The sequence below is a fragment of the Narcine bancroftii genome, chromosome 3 (genome assembly GCF_036971445.1).
Source record: "Narcine bancroftii isolate sNarBan1 chromosome 3, sNarBan1.hap1, whole genome shotgun sequence".
NCBI classification, from domain to species: Eukaryota; Metazoa; Chordata; class Chondrichthyes; order Torpediniformes; family Narcinidae; genus Narcine; species Narcine bancroftii.
This window is the reverse complement of record NC_091471.1, coordinates 202842011-202864382: the sequence shown is the minus strand read 5'-3', so window position 1 is coordinate 202864382 and position 22372 is coordinate 202842011. Positions and strand designations below refer to the sequence as shown.

General features: G+C 40.3%; 1 protein-coding gene across 3 annotated transcripts in view; it reads right to left on the bottom strand.

The window, feature by feature from the left end:
• The window catches only part of abce1 (ATP-binding cassette, sub-family E (OABP), member 1), a 66278-nt gene that overhangs the window by 11398 nt on the left and 32508 nt on the right, over positions 1 to 22372 (bottom strand). For all 3 annotated transcript variants that reach the window (XM_069926311.1, XM_069926310.1, XM_069926312.1), the window contains exons 8-11: positions 18621 to 18717; positions 14858 to 14947; positions 11904 to 12025; positions 8644 to 8865 (exon numbers count right to left, since the gene is read on the bottom strand). In XM_069926311.1, coding sequence (XP_069782412.1) covers positions 8644 to 8865; positions 11904 to 12025; positions 14858 to 14947; positions 18621 to 18717 — 531 coding nt within the window. The remainder of the gene's footprint in view (positions 1 to 8643; positions 8866 to 11903; positions 12026 to 14857; positions 14948 to 18620; positions 18718 to 22372) is intronic.

The window sequence follows — 22372 nt, the reverse complement described above, 5'->3', positions numbered from 1 at the left end:
TCGAGTACTTTGACGTTAGGGATGTAAGCGCTCCAATGGATGTTGAGGATGGAGCGGAGACAACGCTGGTGGAAGCGTTCTAGGAGCCGTAGGTGGTGCCGGTAGAGGATCCATGATTCGGAGCCGAACAGGAGTGTGGGTATGACAACGGCTCTGTATACGCTTATCTTTGTGAGGTTTTTCAGTTGGTTGTTTTTCCAGACTCTTTTGTGTAGTCTTCCAAAGGCGCTATTTGCCTTGGCGAGTCTGTTGTCTATCTCATTGTCGATCCTTGCATCTGATGAAATGGTGCAGCCGAGATAGGTAAACTGGTTGACCGTTTTGAGTTTTGTGTGCCCGATGGAGATGTGGGGGGGCTGGTAATCATGGTGGGGAGCTGGCTGATGGAGGACCTCAGTTTTCTTCAGGCTGACTTCCAGGCCAAACATTTTGGCAGTTTCCGCAAAGCAGGACGTCAAGCGCTGAAGAGCTGGCTCTGAATGGGCAACTAAAGCGGCATCGTCTGCAAAGAGTAGTTCACGGACAAGTTTCTCTTGTGTCTTGGTGTGAGCTTGCAGGCGCCTCAGATTGAAGAGACTGCCATCCGTGCAGTACCGGATGTAAACAGCGTCTTCATTGTTGGGGTCTTTCATGGCTTGGTTCAGCATCATGCTGAAGAAGATTGAAAAGAGGGTTGGTGCGAGAACGCAGCCTTGCTTCACGCCATTGTTAATGGAGAAGGGTTCAGAGAGCTCATTGCTGTATCTGACCCGACCTTGTTGGTTTTCGTGCAGTTGGATAATCATGTTGAGGAACTTTGGGGGACATCCGATGAGCTCTAGTATTTGCCAAAGCCCTTTCCTGCTCACGGTGTCGAAGGCTTTGGTGAGGTCAACAAAGGTGATGTAGAGTCCTTTGTTTTGTTCTCTGCACTTTTCTTGGAGCTGTCTGAGGGCAAAGACCATGTCAGTAGTTCCTCTGTTTGCGCGAAAGCCGCACTGTGATTCTGGGAGAATATTCTCGGCGACACTAGGTATTATTCTATTTAGTAGAATCCTAGTGAAGATTTTGCCTGCAATGGAGAGCAACGTGATTCCCCTGTAGTTTGAGCAGTCTGATTTCTCGCCTTTGTTTTTGTACAGGGTGATGATGGTGGCATCACGAAGATCCTGAGGCAGTTTACCTTGGTCCCAACAAAGCTTGAAAAACTCATGCAGTTTGGCATGCAGAGTTTTGCCGCCAGCCTTCTAGACTTCTGGGGGGATTCTATCCATACCTGCTGCTTTGCCACTTTTCAGTTGTTCGATTGCCTTATATGTCTCATCCAGGGTGGGAACCTCATCCAGCTCTAGCCTTAGGGGCTGTTGAGGGAGCTGGAGCAGGGCGGAATCTTGGACTGAGCGGTTGGCACTGAAAAGAGATTGGAAGTGTTCTGACCATCGGTTGAGGATGGAGATCTTGTTGCTGAGGAGGACTTTGCCGTCTGAGCTGCGCAGCGGGCTTTGGACTTGGGGTGAGGGGCCATACACAGCCTTTAGAGCCTCGTAGAAACCCCTGAAGTCGCCAATGTCCGCGCTGAGCTGGGTTCGTTTGGCGAGGCTAGTCCACCACTCATTTTGGATCTCCTGGAGTTTGCGCTGAAGATGGCTGCATGCGCGACGGAAGGCTTGTTTCTTCTCTGGACAGGACGGCTTTGTAAGGTGAGCCTGGTGGGCAGCTCGCTTCTTTGCCAGCAGCTCCTGGATTTCCTGGCTGTTTTCGTCAAACCAGTCCTTGTTTTTCCTGGAGGAGAAGCCCAGTACCTCTTCAGTGGATTGCAGTATGGTAGTCTTCAACTGATCCCAGAGGGTTTCAGGGGACGGGTCCGTGAGGCGGGTTGCATCGTCGAGCTTTGCTTTGAGGTTTGCCTGGAAGTTTCCTCTCGCTTCGTCTGACTGCAGGTTTCCAACATTGAACCTCTTTCTGGGGGCTTTATTGTTCCTGGGCTTTGGCTTGAAGTGAAGGTTGAGCTTGCAGCGAACCAGCCGGTGGTCAGTGTGGCATTCCGCGCTAGGCATGACCCTGGTGTGGAGCACATCTCGTTTGTCACTTTCTCGCACCAGGATGTAGTCCAGGAGGTGCCAGTGTTTGGATCGGGGATGCATCCAGGTGGTCTTAAAGCTGTCCCTCTGCTGAAAAAGGGTGTTTGTAATGACAAGCCGCTGTTCTGCGCAGAGCTCCAACAGGAGGCGCCCATTGTCGTTGCACTTGCCGACGCCATGCTTGCCCAGGATTCCTGGCCAGGTTTCTGAGTCTTTGCCGACACGAGCGTTGAAGTCGCCCAGGATGACAACCTTGTCGGCTGTAGGGGTGCGTTGGATGAGGTTGCGCAGGTCGGTGTAGAACTTGTCCTTTTCTGCTGGTTCCGCCTGGAGGGTTGGAGCATAGACACTGATGAGGGTGATGTGACGCTTGTTTTGAAGGGGGAGTCGCATGGACATGATTCGGTCCGAGAGGCCTGTCGGAAGGTTTTCGAGTTTGGAGGCAATGAAGCTCTTGACCATGAAGCCTACACCAGATAGGCATCGTTCATCCGAAGGCTTGCCAGACCAGTAGAGTGTGTAGCCCGCGCCGCGTTCTTGGAGGCTGCCTACATCTGCCAGGCGGACTTCACTGAGAGCGGCTATGTCGATGTCAAGTCTGAGGAGTTACTCCACCTAAAAGCTCCTTTGCGCAGGCCCGAGGACAGGTCCACGTCCTCCCCCCCCCCACGTCCTCCCCCCCCCCCACGTCCTCCCCCCCCCCCACGTCCTCCCCCTCCACGTCCTCCCCCTCCACGTCCTCCCCCTCAAAAGATGCTCACAAACTCAAGCTAGCATGCTGGAACATCAGAACCATGCTAGACAAGGCTGACAGCCACCGACCTGAACGTCGGTCTGCCCTCATGAGGGCAACTACTATCATGTCATCTACCAACTTGATGACACTGTTGGAGCTGGATCTTGCACGGCAGTTGTGGGTCAGTAGCATGAACAGGACAAGACTGAGCACAAAGCCTGAAGTGTACCAGTGTTCTGCTGCCAAACCAGACAGATTGTGGTCTTTCTATAAGGAGTGTTAAGTTGCAGCAAGGACAGTTTATCCACCAGCCATTGGGGAATGATTGTATGAAACACCGAGCTGAAGTCGTTGAATCGCAGATTGGCATATGAAGTATTGTTCTCCAGGTGGGTCAGTACGGAGTGGAAGGATAAGGCTACAGTATTATCAGTGGAAGATTTCTGTCTGTTGGACAAATGAAATCAGTCCAGTGACTCTGGGAGGTGCAATTTGACATGTTCCATTACCAGACACTTTTAATCAAGGAAAACAGAGCAAATGACCGGTAGTTGTTGAGGCCTGCTATTGTCACGCTCTTTGGTACTGGGCTGATGGTGGCTGGCTTGAAACCATCGGGGACAATACATTGCTGCAATGATGTGTTGAAGATCTCCATAAGGACCTCCGATAGTTAGTACAGTCTTTCAGCACCCAGCCTGATATGTTACCTGGTCCCACTGCCTTTTAAGGGTTCACCCTGGATAGGATCCTCCTCATCTAAGCTACTCAAGGTGCCTATTCTTCTGGTGGAAGCAGGAGCTTTATTTGGTGTCATCCTGTTCCTCTCTTCAAACCATGCGTAGATGATATTCATAGATGCTGCCCAGAAGAGAGGAGTCATTGTTATCGACTTGCAAAGTTTTGTTGTGCTTTGAATCCTTGCCACATGTGCCTCATGTCACTGGTGTTGCACAGCTGCCTATGGATTCTCTGTGAGTACCTCTGCTTTGCCTTCCGGATTGCATGGGAGAGCTCAGCCTTGGCTGATCTTATTGCCAACTTCTTCTGTCCTGAAGGTTGCACCTCAAGGTCTGAGAAGTGCACAGACCTCTACCTCCAACCATGGTTTCTGGTTAGACCAGGTTGTGTAGCATTTGATCTTTATGACAACCTTGCACTTACTAATGTAGCCAGTCAGAGTTTGTGAACTCGATGTCAAAGGTCAGGACAGGGTTGTGATCTCAGGAGTGCTACTCGTGCCACGAGCTAGTGAGGTTAGAAATAGAAAGTTAATGCAGCTAATGAGATGGAGAAGAGAGGAGTGTTTTTTTTTGGGGGGGGGGGGAAGAGAAGGGCTTCATGTTTCTGGACAATTGGGCTCTGTTCCGACAGGACATTTTGCACCTGAACTGGAGGGGGACTAACATCCCCGAGGGTAGGTTTGCTAAAACTGCTCCTGGGTGTTTTAAACTAGATTGGCAGGGGGATGGGAACCAGAGTATTAGAGCAGATAGTGAGGTGGAGGAGGATAAAAGTCAGGTAAGGACTGCACGTATAGACAGAAATCAAAGGTTTGTATGTTATAGAAATGTTCTCGGGTGTATTAATTTCAATGCAAGGAATATTGCTGGAAAGGCAGAGGAGCTTAGGCTGTGGATTGGCACCTGGGAGTATAACATTATTGCTATTAGTTAGACGGTTGTAGGAAGAACAGGACTAGCAGCTCAATTTTCCGGGGTTCTGTTGTTTCAGTCATGATAGAGGGGGATGGATGAAAGGGGAGGAGTGGCATTGCTAGTCAGGGAAAATATCACAACTGTGCTTGAACAGGACAGTCCAGAGGGCTCATCTAAAGGCCATATGGGTGGAGCTGAGGAATGGAAAAGGTGTGACCGTACTGATAGGGTAATAGAACGCTTCCACCAGCGTTGTCTCCGCTCCATCCTCAACATCCATTGGAGCGCTTTCATCCCTAACGTCGAAGTACTCGAGATGGCAGAGGTCGACAGCATCGAGTCCACGCTGCTGAAGATCCAGCTGCGCTGGATGGGTCACGTCTCCAGAATGGAGGACCATCGCCTTCCCAAGATCGTGTTATATGGCGAGCTCTCCACTGGCCACCGTGACAGAGGTGCACCAAAGAAAAGGTACAAGGACTGCCTAAAGAAATCTCTTGGTGCCTGCCACATTGACCACCGCCAGTGGGCTGATAACGTCTCAAACCGTGCATCTTGGCGCCTCACAGTTTGGCGGGCAGCAACCTCCTTTGAAGAAGACCGCAGAGCCCACCTCACTGACAAAAGGCAAAGGAGGGAAAACCCAACACCCAACCCCAACCAACCAATTTTCCCCTGCAACCGCTGCAACCGTGTCTGCCTGTCCTGCATCGGACTTGTCAGCCACAAACGAGCCTGCAGCTGACGTGGACTTTTACCCCCTCCGTAAATCTTCGTCCGCGAAGCCAAGCCAAAGAAGATAGTCCACCCAATGGTCAGAGAGAATTGGAGGACCAAATTTTAGAGAAGTAGCTGACTGATGTAAGAAACAGAAGGTTGTGAAAGGTGGAGATTTTAATTTTACACATATTGACCGGAACTCCCATACTGAAAAATGGCTGGGTAGCTTGGAGTTTGTCAAATGTGTTCAGGAAAGTTTTCTAAATCAATATATAGAGGTACCAATAAGAAAGAATGCAATACTTGATCTCTTATTAGGGAACTAGACAGGTCAGGTGACAGTAGTATGTTTAGGTAAACATTTTGTGACTGTAATGCCATTTGTTTCAAACTAATTATGGATAAGGATAGGGATTGGTCCTCAACTTGAGATTCTCAATTGGAGAAAGGCCAATTTTGTGGTGTAACAATATTCATATTTGGGGAGAATTTATAAGATTTAGAGTAGGTCACATATATACAAATTTTAAAACAGATCTTATTTGAAAGACTGAAGAACTCACATTGCAAGATCTCTTTTCACAAGTAAGCACTTTTCACAAGTAGGTGTTAATTGAACTGAAGTCATAAAATGCTTGACCATTGTCTTGCTGGAATCATGCTGTTTATCAGTACCCTTCAAAAATGCTCACAGAACTGTCAATTATGGATTGTTTACCTAAGATAACAACTTGAGAAGAAGAAAGAACTCCTGTTGTTTTGCTGAGGAAGGTGGGGGTTTTGGCAAGATACTAGACACATGCTCTTTTTGGAGCTTCATTTGGAAGAGAGAGTTAACAGCTCAGTCAGTCAGTGTGACAAGTAACTGAAAAATGCAATCTAGGAAAAACTGTTTGAAACTGATGAAAGCAAGTTCCAGAGCAGTAGATGGCTGGAAGTGCTATCTGTCTGATGTTTCTCTTGCAATAGAGGAAGGAAGCTTGAAGAAAGAGATTATCATCTAGAAGACCCTGATGGGACAAGTTTCATCAGCGAGACCCTAAGGTGAAAAGTAGTGGTACCTCAGTTGTGGAAATCCTGGAGTAACAGATATCTCTCTGCAAACCCTACAAGAACCTTCCTGAGCGGTAAACATTTACCTTTCAAGCACCAAGCCTGGTGAACTTTATAAATGTTAAATTCTTTGCACAGTATGGTGATTGCCTGCAACCAGAGAACTTGGAAGAAGTGAGATTGGACTGTGAACCAAAGAACTTTTCTTGAATTTACACACACATTACTACATACACGTGCACTTAGAATTAGAAGGTGGTTAATTTGGGTTAGTTAAGTATAGAGTTAAGTTAATGTTTGATTCTATTTTCATGTTTGAAGTTGATTAAAAATAACTTGTTTTGAAAGCCACTTGTCTTGGTGAATGTCTATTGCTGCTGGTTTTGGGGTCCTTTAGGCACGTGACATTTCAAATGAGAAAGGATCTAGGAAAAATGAATTTGGGATAAGTTGTTTTCTGGCAACGGCGTGTTATGTAATTGGATGGCCTTCAAAGGTGAAATTTTGAAAATGCAGAATTTGCATGTTCCTGTCAGGATTAAAGGCAAAATTAGCAGACATAGGGACCCTTGGTTTTCAAGGGATATTGGCAATCTGGTTAAGAAGACGAGGTGAAGAGCAGGTATAGACAACAAGGAGCAAATTAGGTACTGGAAGAGTATAGAAAATGTTATCAAATACTTAAGGAAATCAGGAAGGCAAAAAGAAGATATGAGGTTGCTTTGGCAAATAATGCGAAGGTAAACCTGAAGGATTTCTATAAGTATGTTAAAAGTAAAAAGGATAGAAAGGAACAAAATTGGTCCTCTAGAAGATCAGAATGGTCGTCTATGTGTGGAGCCTCACAAGATGAGGGATGATCTTAAACAGTTTTTTTTGCATCAGTATTTATTCAGGAAATGTATAAGAAAGGAAGGGAAACAAGTAGTAGTGGTTTGGAACGAATAGAGAGGAGGAGGTGCTTCCTGCCTTACAGCGAATAAAGGTAGATAAATTCCTCGGGCTGGATATGATATTCCCTTGGACCTTAAGGCAGACTAATGTAAAAATTGTAGGGGCTCCTGTAAGAAATATTTACAATGTCCTCAGCCACGAATGAGGTGCCAGAGGATTGGAGGGTTGCTCTGTTGCTAAAAAAGGCTCCAAAAGTAAACCAGAAAATTACAGGCCAGTGAGCCTGTAGTGAGTAAATTATTGGATGTTCTTAGGGATTGGATTTACAAGTACTTAGATAGCCTTGGGCTGATTAAGGATAGTCAGCATGGCTTTGTGTGTGGTAGATAATGTTTAACAAATCTTAGTTTGTTGAGGTTACCAAGAAAATAGATGAAAGGAAAGGCTGTGGATGTGGTTTACATGGACTTTAGTATGGCCTTTGACAAGGTCCCACATGGGAGGTTAGTTCAGAAGATTCAGGAATAGGAGAAGACTATAGGAGACCAATGATTACAGGTGGTGCCTCAGGGATCTGTACTGGGACCATTAAAAGGCTTTTTCAGGTGCATTCTACGCTAAGAATGCGCCTGAAGAAACAGAAGCAGCCCTTTAAATTGCTGTTCAGGTGGCAGCGTTTAAAGCACAATGCTGGCCACCTGAAAGACAGAGCTGCACAGGATGCGGGTGAGCACACTCCGGCTCCTGCCCAGTGTCAGCTGCGATCAGCAGCCTGACCCTTTAACATTCGCTTTCAGCCACTGAGCTGAACTGATAATCCCTCTCGGAGGAGGGTTATGTAGCTCGCCTCAAAACAGCTGCATATTGCCTAAACATGCGGCTTTACATGCGGGGCAATTGGCCACCTGAAAGTGCCTATTGTTTGTTGTCCACGTCAAAGACCTGGATGATAATGTGATAAATTGGATCATTAAGTTTGCTGATGACACTAAGATTGGAGGCGTGGACAGCGAGGAAGGCTTTCAAAGTTTGCAGAGAGATCTGGACCAACTGGAAAAATGGGCCAAAAAATTGCAGATGGGATGAGTGGAATGATGTTTTGGCTCAGACTAGAAGGGCCGAATGGCTTGTTTTCTGTGGTGTAGCGTTCTATGGTTTATGTATACTCGTGTACTTGTCGATGACGACTCAGTATTTTCTAGACTGCACCTCTGACAACCTCATTTTAAAATTCATTTTACCACATTGGCCATAACTCTTCTCTCCCCTGGACTGCCATGAAAAACTACATAAATAAGATCTACTGGAATCTACTGAAAGTAGTCTTAAAGGCGATCCAATTTTTCTTCCCCTACACTTTGTCATTATTTGCTTTAATTCTGTATTTAAAGTGAAAGACAAATGTTATACTATCATGCACCTTTTTGAGAGACCATACCACAGGAAAGAGGCTTCAACCTAATACTTAATTATTTTAAACTCAAATTTTCCACAAATTCTGCACATATACTCAAGTGCTTACCATTTTCTCCGAGCATTACCATGATTTCAGAGTCTGTGAACTCGCCAATGCCAATTTCCAATTCAAATTCACCCATCTTTTTTCTCATTTTTGGATAATGGTATCGGCACATTTTCTTCACCTCTTCCTCATTTGCTGTTTCAGCCACTTTGAAAATCAGTGAAGCATCACGGAATCTCAGGTTTTCTGTTGGCACATACCCATCCAAAAATATGTTGATACCTGTTGAAAGATAAATGTTCTTCACATTATTTAGATATTTTCAGTTACTGGGTGCATGAACATTTTGGGTTATGCTATTTTTAGAACATGACATTCTATGACGAGTGCTTCAGATGCTATATAGCCACAGGTTCTACATTCAAAGAACCTTCTGCAAAGCAATTTCAGTGGCTTTCATCTAGAAATAGTTTACAACAGAATATAAACTGAACCAGGTCAAGTTGATAATATTTTTCAATTGGATCTTTCTCAGAAAGGATTAACAGGAATGATATATTATTGAAATTACATCCAGTACTTCACAATAAGATTAAAAAGGCTTGGGAATTGGAGGATGTATGGGACAAGATTCTTTTCATTAATTTTATTTATTTGCATCTTTCAAAAATTTCAAATCAACTTGCAATATCATTACATAATATATACGAAATAATTTTCAATTTTCACCCTCCCCACCATCCCTAACCCCTAGATAGAAAAAGGTAGAAAAAAAACACATTCATCGTAATAATTAAACCACATTAATAATACCATAATACATTTCTTGATGAAAGTACCATATTTTCAGGGGGAGATTGAATTAGAAGGTCTGGATTCATCTATATTCATCAATCTCATACATGCCTCCCAAATTTGACAAAATTTATCATAATTATTCTCTCATAGGTAATTTTTTTCTATTGGGAGACAATATTTTATTTCATTAAATCATTCTTTTATTTTTACATTACTTTCCAATTTTCACATTTTGATACACACTTTCTTGCTATCATTCTTTTTATATTTATCTAGTTCCAACTTAATGTCTTCATCATATACATTACCTAATAAAAAAAATTCTTGGATCTAATTTAACCTTCACTTTTAATATCTTTAACATAACACATAATTCTTTCCAGAAATCTTCTACTTTTTCACACAACCATACTGAATGCAAGAAATTACCAACTGCTTTTTTACCTCGAAAACATTGAGTAGAAAATTCTAGATTAAATTTATTCAACTTGTGGGGCGTGTAATACATTGGATATAAAAAAAATTATATTGAACCATTTGATATCTACCATTGATTGTATTAGTTACACTATATCTACACAGTTTCATCCATATTTCTTCCTAAATTTGTATATTTAAATCCTGTTCCCACTTCAATTTAGTTTTATACAAATCTTTTCCTTTATTTCTTGTAACTTATTACACATAGTAGTTATAAATCTTCAAATAATAAAGGTATCTGTTATAATATATTCAAATTGACTGCTTCGGAAGTCTCGTCCATTTCTTTTTCTTCTTCAAATATGATCGTAATTGATAATGTTCAAATAATGTATTTTGTAATATCCCATATTTATTCTTTAAAAAGAGAAAAAAGATAGAGATTTGAGATTACCAAATTTTAAGTTATTATAAGGCAGCTCAATTGAGATTTTTGTCTTCTTGGTATCAAAGGGAAGAAAAATATCGTGGTTATATTTTGAGATGAATAATATAGGTGAAGAAAGTCCAGACCAGATATTGTATAAATGGAACTATGACATTTTTAAAAGTTTGAAAAGAAATACCAATTTTAAAACATTTGTTTCGAATGTGGAATGGGATACATGTGGAAAGAGGATAAGGAATACCAGTTGGCTCAATTGACTTTAAAACAAAATCAACTTCTTCCATTTACAATGACAATTGGTATGAAAAAGGTATACAGAAAATACGAGATTGTTTGAGTTTGTTTCTAAATGAAATTTGATCAATTAATGGGACAAGATTCTTAAATTGGCGAATACATCTTCAATATGTGTCCGACATTCATTAATCCAATTCAAAATGATGCAACGAGTCCAAAGATAAGCTGGCTTGTATCTTTTCCAATATTAACCCTATTTGTGACAGATGCAAATTTGATATTCCTACATTGACACACGCTTTGGTCTTGTCGATTGTTAGAAATCTATTGAAAAGAAATTTTAATATCTTTTCAATTATATTTCAGGGGAGCCATGACCCAATTCAATAACTGCTCTTTTTAGGGTTATTGAACCAGACATAGGGAGTTTTTCTGCACCTGCGAAACAGGTTGTGCCCTTCTTTACATTGTTGACTATGAGAGTCACCTTATACAAATGTTAAGATTCTAGACCTCCAACTGAGTTTTAATGGTTCTCTCATAAGATTTAAGATTAGAAAAAAAGTAGTTATGTATTTGATTCATCAGTGAAATTTGAAGATACATGGTGACTTTATATGTCTTATTTTCATTTGATGTAAATGGTTTTTAATGTGATTAGATGTACTCACTCTTCTAGATGAGTGATAATCTTACCTTTGTTTTTTGATTCACGGTATGAATCAAAAGCTACAAAATATATGTAACCTTCAGGATAAGCTGCTCAAATGTTTTTTTTTGGTGAAAGAGTAGATTAGGTAAGGTTTTTAAAAAAATATATTAATATATGTATATACGAGGTCTTTTCAGTCTTCATCCAGGGCAGCGGAAGGGGGACCAAGTTTACCCAGTTTTTGTGTCAACATTATACACTCAATATTGTATTTTCAGTTTATTTCCCTTTTCTTCATTGTACTGTATTTATTATAAAGACCAATAAAAAATAGAAAAATATAAACTGCATTAACCTATCAGCTGTAGATGGCATTTATTTTCATGTTTACAAAACCACTCATTTTAAATTGAAGCCACCAATTTGAGATTACAATATTAAAGTGTCACCTTGAGATAATTTTATATTATTTCAGCTTAATATGGGTCAAAGTGAAATGTAAAGCACTACAAGGCGGTAATAATTTACTCATCACCGATTTAAGGATATGCAAAGAGAATTGAAACTTTATGCTACCGCTTCTTTAGAACTTCCAGAACACCTACAAAATCAAACCCATAATTGAAGCATTTAGCAAGGCAGGGTATACATTTATCTTTGTTTCAAAGCTTAGATAATGTTTGTACAGTTTAAGATGTATTTTTTTGTTAAAAATATTTTTCCAATTTTGTTCCAAACAAGGTTTTTAATTCACTGAAGTTTTACCTTCTCGTACACTGAAGGGCATGGTAACAACACCATATGCACTTGGCACACCATACAAACAGCAGATGAAGTCAGAAAGGTAGTCTAGTACACTCAAATCATGTTCCACAACGATGATATATCTAAACACAAAAGGTAAGAAAAATCATACATCCAGTAAAACATTTATCTTCTACGACAAGGTCAGCTAGAAATATTAGATCTATCATCAGGACACTGTTCACATATCCTTTCAGTAACAAGATTTAATAAAATAGCTTTAAAAAAGACATTTGTAGGGGTTTATAAATTAATTTTAAGATATTCATTGTGCCATGAGTTATTATGAAGTTTACAAAGAATATCAGCAATATTGGAATTCTCGTAACTGGAAATTCAGTTGCACATGGAAGCAATTGTTTAAGTCGAGGGTTCAAAATGAATTTTAAAAATAAATTATATTTCAGTGCATCTTTGTCAAAAATTGCCACCGGGGCTGCCAGGTCATTGAGAGTTCCAAGCCTTGGTTAGCCAATCTCTGCTACCCACAGGAACTAATCCAAATTACATTCTCATGCTGGCCAGTATTATTTAAATTTTGTCATTTCTTTTTGGAATTTCACAAATAAACCTTTTCATATCATTTAACATGAACAATGATTTAAATTTTATATATGGGGCTCCTGTGTTATGTGGTTGGCATGCCAGCATTTCTTAAACATGAAGCTTCATATGGTCACAACATTTAAACACACGAAAAGTGCACCAAAATTCCTTTCCAGAATCAAAACAAAGATAAAAATACTGGTTTTTAGAAGCAAATAATGGTTCCTGTTTTGCAGGGAAATATTGATGATTTGCACATAATTGTCAATCCCTACACCAATATTAGCAATTCTCATGCAAATATGGAAGCCCTGAAGCTGTGGTTAGTTGTTCAGCCTATTTCCGTGTTGAATATCTGACTTGTTGATTTTAATTAAGGGGTACAGCTTCAGGGGACTAAATTTTAAGCACATACAAACTTTTTTTGGTTGCTTGAGTTTATGTTTTAATATAGTTCTAAATATTTTCAATGACCAGAATGTGTTCAATCTTTTAGGCCAGGTGACTAGGAAGAAAATGAATATACTGTGTCAGCTCCACTCTAACCTCATGATTCAGAAGATAGTCTTGATGTGCAGATATCATAAGGGAAGGAAAAGGTCGAGAGTAAATTCTGGACTAATTTCAAAAAATAATTTTGTCTCAGCAAATCACTGGACGAGTGGCTGGGTTTGACAGAGAGCAGAAATGCAGAAAGACTTCATACAATGATGCTTTCAACCACTCGTGGCACTGCCTGGAGAGCAGATTGAGCGAGAAATTCACAAGTAATCAGTACTCCTTCATGGGTGTGCAAAATTTACTGTTCCACGATGTAAAATAATTGTTACAAATGACAGAATTGGTTTGATGCATTGAAATCTTTCATATAACCACATAACAATTACAGCACAGAAATAGGCCAATTTGGCCCTTCTAGTCCACATTAATCCAAGTACCCTCCTCTAATCCCACTTACCAGCACTCTGCCCATATCCCTCCATCACCCTCCCATCCATATACCTATCCAACTCTTTCTTAAATGACAAAATTGACCCTGCCTCCACCACCTTTCCCGGAAGCCCATTCCACACAGTAACCACTCTCTGAGTAAAGAAGTTCCCCCTCAAGTTACTCCTAAACCTTTGCCCATCAACTCTTAACCCATGACCTCTTGTATCCATCTCTCCTACTCTCAATGGGAAAAGCCTTTCCACATAAACTCTATCCCTCTCATTATGTGAAACACCTCCATCAAATCCCCCCTCAGCCTTCTACGTTTCAAGGAATAAAGACCCAATTTGCTCAATCTCTCCAGATGCTGAAACCCAGGCAACATTTTTGTAAATTTTCTCTGCACTCTCTCTATCTTGTTAATATCCTTCCTATAAATCGGTGACCAGAACTGTACACAGTACTCTAAATTTGGCCTCACCAATGCCTTGTATAGTTTCATCATTACTTCCCAACTCCTATATTCTATGTACTGATTTATATAGGCAAGCATACTAAAGGCCTTCACCACCCTATCCATTTACCACACATGCTTTGATTATTCTTTCCAAAATGAAGCATTAAACTCCATCTGCCATCTTTCTGCCCACTCCTCTAAGCAGTTTAAATCCCTCTGCAATCTTTGAAAACCATCATTTACAATTCGCCCTATTTTAGTATCATCTGAACATTTACTAATTCAATTTACCACCCCACCCTCCAGATCATTAATATGACAAACAGCAACGGTCCCAATACCGAACCCTGAGGTACACCGCTTGTCACCGGCCTCCATCCTGACAAACAATTATCTACTACTAGTCTCTGGCACCTTCCTTCCAGCCACTGTTGAATCCATTTGACTATCTCCAAATTAATACCCAAGGACTTAGCCTTCCTAACTAACCTCCCATGCGGAACCTCATCGAAGGCCTTACTGAAGTCCATATAGACAAAATCCTCTGCTCTACCCTCATCAACATTCCTAGTGCATTTTATATATATATAAATATTATTTATTGCTTTCACTTTTTTCAATATTTTACTAGTAATTACACTAGAAATAGTGCTCTGGGACATTTTGAATGTGATAAAAAGTTCAGCAATCCTTCCCCTGCCTCCCCCCCATCATATGAGACTATGGTCCTTTCATTATCTTTGTAGTGCTTTCCCCCACCCCCCCACCCCCCCCCCCCCCGATGATTCATAGTGTACTATTTATAAATGGTCTACTGTGCAATGCTGATAATTAAAATAGTTTTACAAATAAGTACGTTCTAAAATTAAAAAAATGTAGGTCCAAAATGGTCATGACAATAACTTCAGCCATTATATTTACTGAGTTACCCAAATGTACAAAGTCATTATTTGGAAAAACAAGCATATCAGAAGCATACCTATCTGGATTTATAAGGGAGCGAATAGTGATAGCAGCCTTCAATCGCTGTTTAACATCGAGGTAACTGGAGGGCTCATCAAACATGAAACTGAAAAAAAAAATGTTTATTGCTGCAATGTACAAATAAATCACCAATGAATAAGGAATATCAAAGGCAACAATAGTTTAGAATAAACAAATGTGGCTGCTTTGAAATAAACAAAGATAACAAGGTAGTGACATAGAACAAAAACTGAAAACTTCCCATTCATTTTGCACTAAGTACCACAATTTGCTATCCAGATTTCAAATGCATTAGGTACATTTTCTGTAGTTCTGCCAAAGAACCAAGAGTTTACTATTAGACTGCATCATGAAGGTTAATGTGTTATAATGTAGAAGTACTGGACCATGGATCCTGTGAATAATTTTCCATATTGCAGAACAAAGATCAGTCACTTCTCTGCAAAGAAAAAGATCATTAAAGAAAATGAAGGACCCAGATCATTTTTGGTAATGAAGATACATGGTGAATGAACACCAGTAAATCATTGAATGAAGTGTTTACTTTAACAACATACACATTTAATTTTAGGGCATTCCCGTCCTGTTTCATTGATGTACAACTGCATCATGTGGTCAGATTCACAACAACTTGTGTGGCAAAAAGCCCAAAAGCTTGGCAGGACCCTTCTCCACTTTTGTCTCATTCATCCCACTCACAAGAATCAGAAATAAATAGGCATCACTCCATCCAAAACTCTCCTATTCATGAAGCAACATTTATTTATTTATATACATTAATACTTGTCCTGCATATGTATTGTTTGTCTGTGTTACGTCACGTTTGCGTGTTTTGCCCTGAGGACTGGTTGCACAAGTACAGCCCGATGAAACAGAAATCATCTCCTTGGTTTTGCTAACAATAGGGGGAATTTTGTTGGTGTGACACTACTCAAAGAGCTGATCGATTTCCCTCCTGTTCGCTTCCTCATTGCAGTTTGTGATTCTGCTGACAACTGTGGTGAAATCAGCAAGTTGTAGATAGCCTTGGATTTGTGCCTGACCACACAGTTATGGGTGTATAGTGAATAGAGCAGGGAGATCAGCATGCATTCCCACATTGCTACGGTAATACAAAATGCTGTTCAGCATACATTTGTTACCAATATTGTGGAATTGATAGGTTATCAACTGTTATCAATGCAACATTTAATATGAAATTTACCATCAGCATAACACAGTATCTGTAACTTTAGACGTGAATGGATATATCTATAATATTCAACTGCTTTTACATATCTGAAGAATTAAAAACTAAATATCTCAAACAACAAGTAATAAACAAAAATAGTTACAAATTACTAATGGTCATGCATCTGTGAAATAATCCAATTTATAAATTTTCTACCGTCACTACGTTTTTCCAATGTTTTATATAAGAAAGACCATTCTAGTCCGTTGAATGCCCTTTCTGCATCTAAAGAAATAGTTATGTTTGGATTCAACCCTGATTTCACCATATGTATTATATTGAATAATCTACCTGGACTATTTGAAGAATTACTTCCTTTGACAAATCCCACCTGATCTGGATATATTAATTTTGGATAAATATTCACCCAGTCTATTGGCTCGTGCCTTGGCTCGAATTTTATAGTCAACGTTAAGAAATCATATTGGTCTGTATGATAATGTTTTTAATGGGTTTCTACCTTTCTTCAATAGCACTGTAATTATAGCAGTTGAAGAAGTTTCCAGGAAGATTTGGACAACACCTCTTGGCCTAACACATCTTTAAATTGTCTATTGAGCTCAGGAGGGAATTCATCCTCCCCTGGGGATTTATTAGCTTATAAAGTACCCAGAGCTTTCTCTATTTCTTCCCTTGTAAAAGGTGCACCCAAGTCATCTTTTTTTCTCTCTTCTAGTTTAAGAAGCTCAACAATTTGTTAAAAATTCTTCCATCTCATACTAATTCTGATTTATAATAGTGTCATCTAAACATTAATTATTTCTTTTTGATTATGTTATAGCAGTCATTCTCAACCTTTGAAACTATAACAGTGGTTCTCAACCTTTTTCTTTCCACTCACATACCACTTTAAGGAATCTCTATGCCATTGGTGCTCTGTGATTAGTAAGGGATCACTTAAGGTGGTATGTGATTGGGAAGGGAAGTTTGAGAAACACTGCTCTAGATCCAATTGTTATTGAAATATTTTGCTTGAGAAAAATTGTCATTGGGTCATTTCCTTTAGGGTTAAGAAACCGTGCACATAACGAGTCAATTAGGTACAATTAAAAGAGTGGTTTTCAAACTTTTTCTTTCCACCCACATACTACCTTAAGTAATCCCTTACTAATCACAGAGCACCTATGCCATAAGGATTACTTAGTGGTATGTGAGTGGAAAGAAAAAGGTTGAGAACCACTGTTATAGTTTCAGCTTCTGTTTCTATGGCATTTATCATTCTGGATGACTACTCTGCTTTCCCCTGCCAAGATAACAATTCTCCTAATTTATAATATTTTTATTTTGTTTTTAATATAATTTTTCTATTCTACATTTTTGTAGTGTATTATATTGTAACTTTTTGTTCCCTAATATTCTGCCAATTCCCTTCCACTATTTCGACCCTCAAAGTCGCGGGATATATCGAGTATTTCAAGCTTTTAAGCATGTAGTTGTCTTTTCACATCTTTAAATTCTTTTGTTTGTTTAATCAAGGTCAGTCTAAAGCCTTGAAAAAAAAAGTACCTTTTCATGATCAACCTTGGCAGGTCCATTATTCTACATAATCATATGCTGCTCCCAGAATTATCTCCCATTTTTGGTAGCCTAAAAGTCTCACCAGAACTGGCCTTGGTCTCTGGTCACTGGCTTTTCTGGGTCCGAGTATTCGGTGAGCTCTCCCTATGTGCAGTTTTTCTCCAAATATTTCTTCTCCCAACATTTGTGGGATCTAGTTTTGAAAAAAGTTCACTGGGTCTCTTCCCTCGATTCCTTCCTCCAGTCCAATAGTTTGGACGTTATTCTGTTGACTAAAATTCTCCATGTGGTCAATTTTGTCAAGCAGTCCTTGTTTATCCGACTCCCATTCTTTGACTTTTATTTTCCCCCCAAAGCCTCGAGATTTTCATGTGTTTTTGTCAATTCACTCTCTGCTTGACCCATTCTCTCCATCAGGTCTTCAACAATCTCTTATTTTGGTCATTTTCTCCATTTCAACATTTATGAATCGGTTACTCAAATGCTCCATTTTTTCCAGGACGATGCTCAATTCTTGACCCGACTCCCCAGTTTTACCTGGTCCTGCCAGTCCCATCACCATTTTTGCGCCACTCCCTTTTGGACTTTCACCCGATGCTCCCGGTTGAATCGGAGCTGCTTCGATCTTTGTTCTCGGCTGCCTTTGTTTCTTCGTGCTAGTTTTATTCATTTTTGATGAATACAATCTTGATTTTAAAGTTTTGACCATCTATTTAGTCCTCTTCACAGAGCTCAACCAAAGCTCATCCAAGTCCTTCATATGGCCATGCTCTTATAATTTAGATTTTCGAATAAAGTGGCCCTATAACTTAATGGCCTTGCACATTGTCATTACTTTCAGTAATTTTTGTTATCACCAAGCAACTAACTCCCCCATCCGCCTTCTACCACCAGTGATGTTTGTGTTCAAAGTGGTTTGTGGAAATTATGTATAAACTCTAGCATTTAAATGCAGTCATAGCAAATACAATCTGAACCAAAGCTCCTTGTAATCCTTTTAGAAACTTACATGTCTGCTTTCTGAATGCATACCACTGCACATGCAAATCTCTGCAGCTCTCCTCCAGAGAGATCTTCAACATTCCTGTCTTTTAAGTGAGTCAGATCTGTGTAAAAGAATTGTAAACTATTAAGTTACATTGCAAAATTGCCATCGCAGTGAAGCTAATGTGCCTACTTTCAGCTTGGATCAACTGAAGAAATCTACACTTTTGGTTTTGTCAGGTTACCTCAATGCCAAATTAAATATTTTCCACCATCTGCAGTCAATTTGCACAAGGAAAATATGATCAAGCAAAACGCATTAACACCTCTGTCCTTCAACTGATGAATGAATAATCCTCGAGGATGAACACCATTAAGAAGCACTGTTGGTAAGGGTACCGAATATATACTGGATGGAAAACTTTCATTTCCATCATCAAGAGTAGTGTAGTGACTTCACCGTTAACCAACTGCCCAATGAATTTGTGGCTGGATTTGGGCTACTGTAGATATCAACTAGCAAGTGGAAGATCTACTCTCTTCTTGCCAATCAGCAGCATTGAGCAACCTATAAAAGTAATAGTTATTGGACAGACTATAGATGCGTACAATCTCCACCCAGGAGGCACCTTACCACTACAGCAACTAGGCCAGATTCAGAAAACATTAGTTTAAAATTGGGAACACGAGAAATGTATTTTGCCATAATCTTCAGCCTAATCACCTGATATGCTCTTCATCCTAAACATTAAAATTCAGCGTTGTGGTCAACACTGGATGTCTGGAGCAGCATCATTCATTGCATATACATACAAAATGAGACAACAACCTGATGAAACTAACATGTAGAGAGGAATCATGGAATATACCAGCCAAACAATCCTATAAATGGAACATAAAATTCTGCAATCCCAAAACAGCCAGTTATTAAAGGTGGGTACAACTGAGTAACTTCCAAGAACAGGTGGCTCAATAATCTATCCTTTATGCCAGCAAAGTCCAGCAAGAGAGTTTTTAAAAAATAAATCACCCATTCCTCGTGGACTTTCCACAAGAGATAGAATCTGCCCAATTGAACTTGACCCTATTTTAATATTTCATGCTGATTCAATTTAATTTTAATTTTTTATTTAATTTAGACAGCACAGTAACAGGCCATTTTGGCCCAGGAGCCATGCCACCTGGTTGACCTACACCCTGGAATGTGTTTGAATGGTGGAAGGAAACCAGAACCCCCAGGGAAAACCCATGCAGATATGGGGTGAACGTACAAACTCCTGACAGACAGATTGGGATTTGAACCCTGGTCCTGATCACTGGCACTGTAGAGAAGTTGTGCCAACTGCTACGCCAACCATGCCATCCCATCGCTAGTCAAATTTGCCTCCTGATCTCTCTTATGCCTCAGCGTTCACAGATTAAAAACGCAGAACATTACAGCACAGTACAGGCTCTTTGGCCTGCAATGCTGTGCTGACCTATGTAAACCTACTCAACAATCTAAACCTTTCCTACCTCACACCCATAAGTCTCTATTTTTGCATCCACATGCTTGTCTTTTCAATGTCCCTATTGTATCAGCTTCCACCAGCACCCCTGGCAATGAATTCCAAGCACCCACTATACTCTAAAAACTTGCTCTTGATGCGTCCCCTAAACATTTCTCCCTTCACCTTATACAGACATCTTCTGGTATTTACTACTGTCGCTCCAGGAAAAAGGTGCTGGCTGTCCACACTATCTATGCCTCTCAATCTATTGTCACCTCTGATCCTTTTTTGCTCCAAAGAGAAAAGCCCTCGATGTTAACCTTGCCTCATAAGACATTCTCCAATCCAGGCAACATCCTGGTAAATCTCCCCTGCACCTTTCAAACATTCTCCACCCTTCCTGTAATGAGGCAACCAAAACTGAACACAATATTCAAGTAATTGCAAGTATATATTTAATATTCAGCATCCCCATCCTCTAGGGTAAAAAATTTATTACCCCAATATAAATTTCAATTCTTCCCAATTTTAAATTCCACCTGCACTACTTGGCTTCAAAATCTATCACAGCCTTGGCCCCAATATAAACAAAGGTTGTTGAAGGCTGCAAAAGGATAAAGACAAGATGCAGAGTTGGACAGAAAATGGCAGATGGAATTCAATCCAGATTTGAGTGAGATGATGCATTCTGGAGGGTCAAACCAGAAGGCCAAGTATAGGTTTAGTAGTTGGATACTTAACAGTGTGGAACAGAGACTTGAGGGTCCACATCCAGACATCTCTCAAGACAGAATTGGACATTTTGGCACTCACACTTGGCATTGGATATGGCATTTAATTGATAAATGTTAATTTGATGCTGAACCACAATGAATTTAACCTTTAAGGACATATGAAGTTTAAAAGTTAAAACAAATTAACTTGCACCACGGACACCTCAATTAGTTACAGTGCTGTGTATCAAAGTACATTCAGAATAAAAACAAGTGGCCAAACCCAGTTCAATATGGGCCCAAAAAAAGAAAAGCAACAATGGCAGAAGCTCTTCACAAGCCTATAGAGTTAAACAAAGGAAAAAGCAAGAGACAGCAGAGGAACATCAGTCTTGCCTCACTGTTGATACTTCCAGACATGCAAGGAACACAAAACAAAACAGCAGTGATACGTACATCCAGGTGCTCAGGCCTCCAGAAAAGGCAATGGGCAGGCAGTGGAAAACAGAACAGCAACAATATGCCCTTCTCAGTGTTCAAGGCTCCAGACAAATAAGGAGCAGGCAGTGGGAAATTGAGAACAATGCCAAGCCCAAATGTTTTATTTCCGAGGCAATGCCAGGTATCCTGCTAGTTTATTATATTTTTAATTAAATACAACGAATGTAAAATTATTAATTTATAATTTTAATTAGGGTAGGGCTAAGTTCAACACCGTCTCCCTGCGGTGACATCTCCATTCTCCTGTGCTGCTGCCATGACATTTCCGCACTACCCTCTCCCCATGATGAAATCCACCTAACTGTTAGCGCCAAAATGTCCTAGATCCCTCTTAAGGTTGCCTTGCAGGTTGACAGGATAGTTGGAAAGGCTTCATTAGTTTGTGGAATGTTCAAGAGTCGAAAGGCCATTTGCAGCTCTACAAATCTATGGTGAGACCACACTTAGAATATTGTGTTCAATCCTGATCACCTCATTCTAGGAAGGATGCAGAAGCTATGCAGGATATTTTCCAGGATGTTGCCAGGATTGGAAAATAAGGCTTGGGAGGCAAGGTTAGCAGAGCTAAGGCTTTTCTCTTTGGAGCAAACAAGGATGAGAAGCGACTTATTAGAAGTCTCCAAGATTATGAGAGGCATAGATAAGGTAGGTAGTGTAAGGTAAAAACATCATGAGTTGGGACCGGAGAAGGAGTCACCCAGTACTAAGGAGTAACAGGATGCAGGTGTGACCTTGTATGCTCAAGATAAGTGTGGCAATAACAAGATGATGTGCAGCAGACTAACAGAGAAGGGTAGCAAAGTAATGGTATGATAATTTACTAAGTGCGTGTCCTGAGGTATAAAAAAAACACCACTTGCTGACATCGGGAGAATGCGCCTTCTCCAACTAACACTGTTAGTTGCAAGTGTTACAATCCGGTAATAAAGAACCTTGATTTCGACTCAGTCTGGTGTCTGACTCACTCATTCTCGAACAAAGCAGACCTAACAGTAGTTAGCACCTTTTTCCTCCAGAGCAGAAGCAGCACACATCTGTACAAAATGAAAGGAAGTTTAGGGTAGAAATCAGGG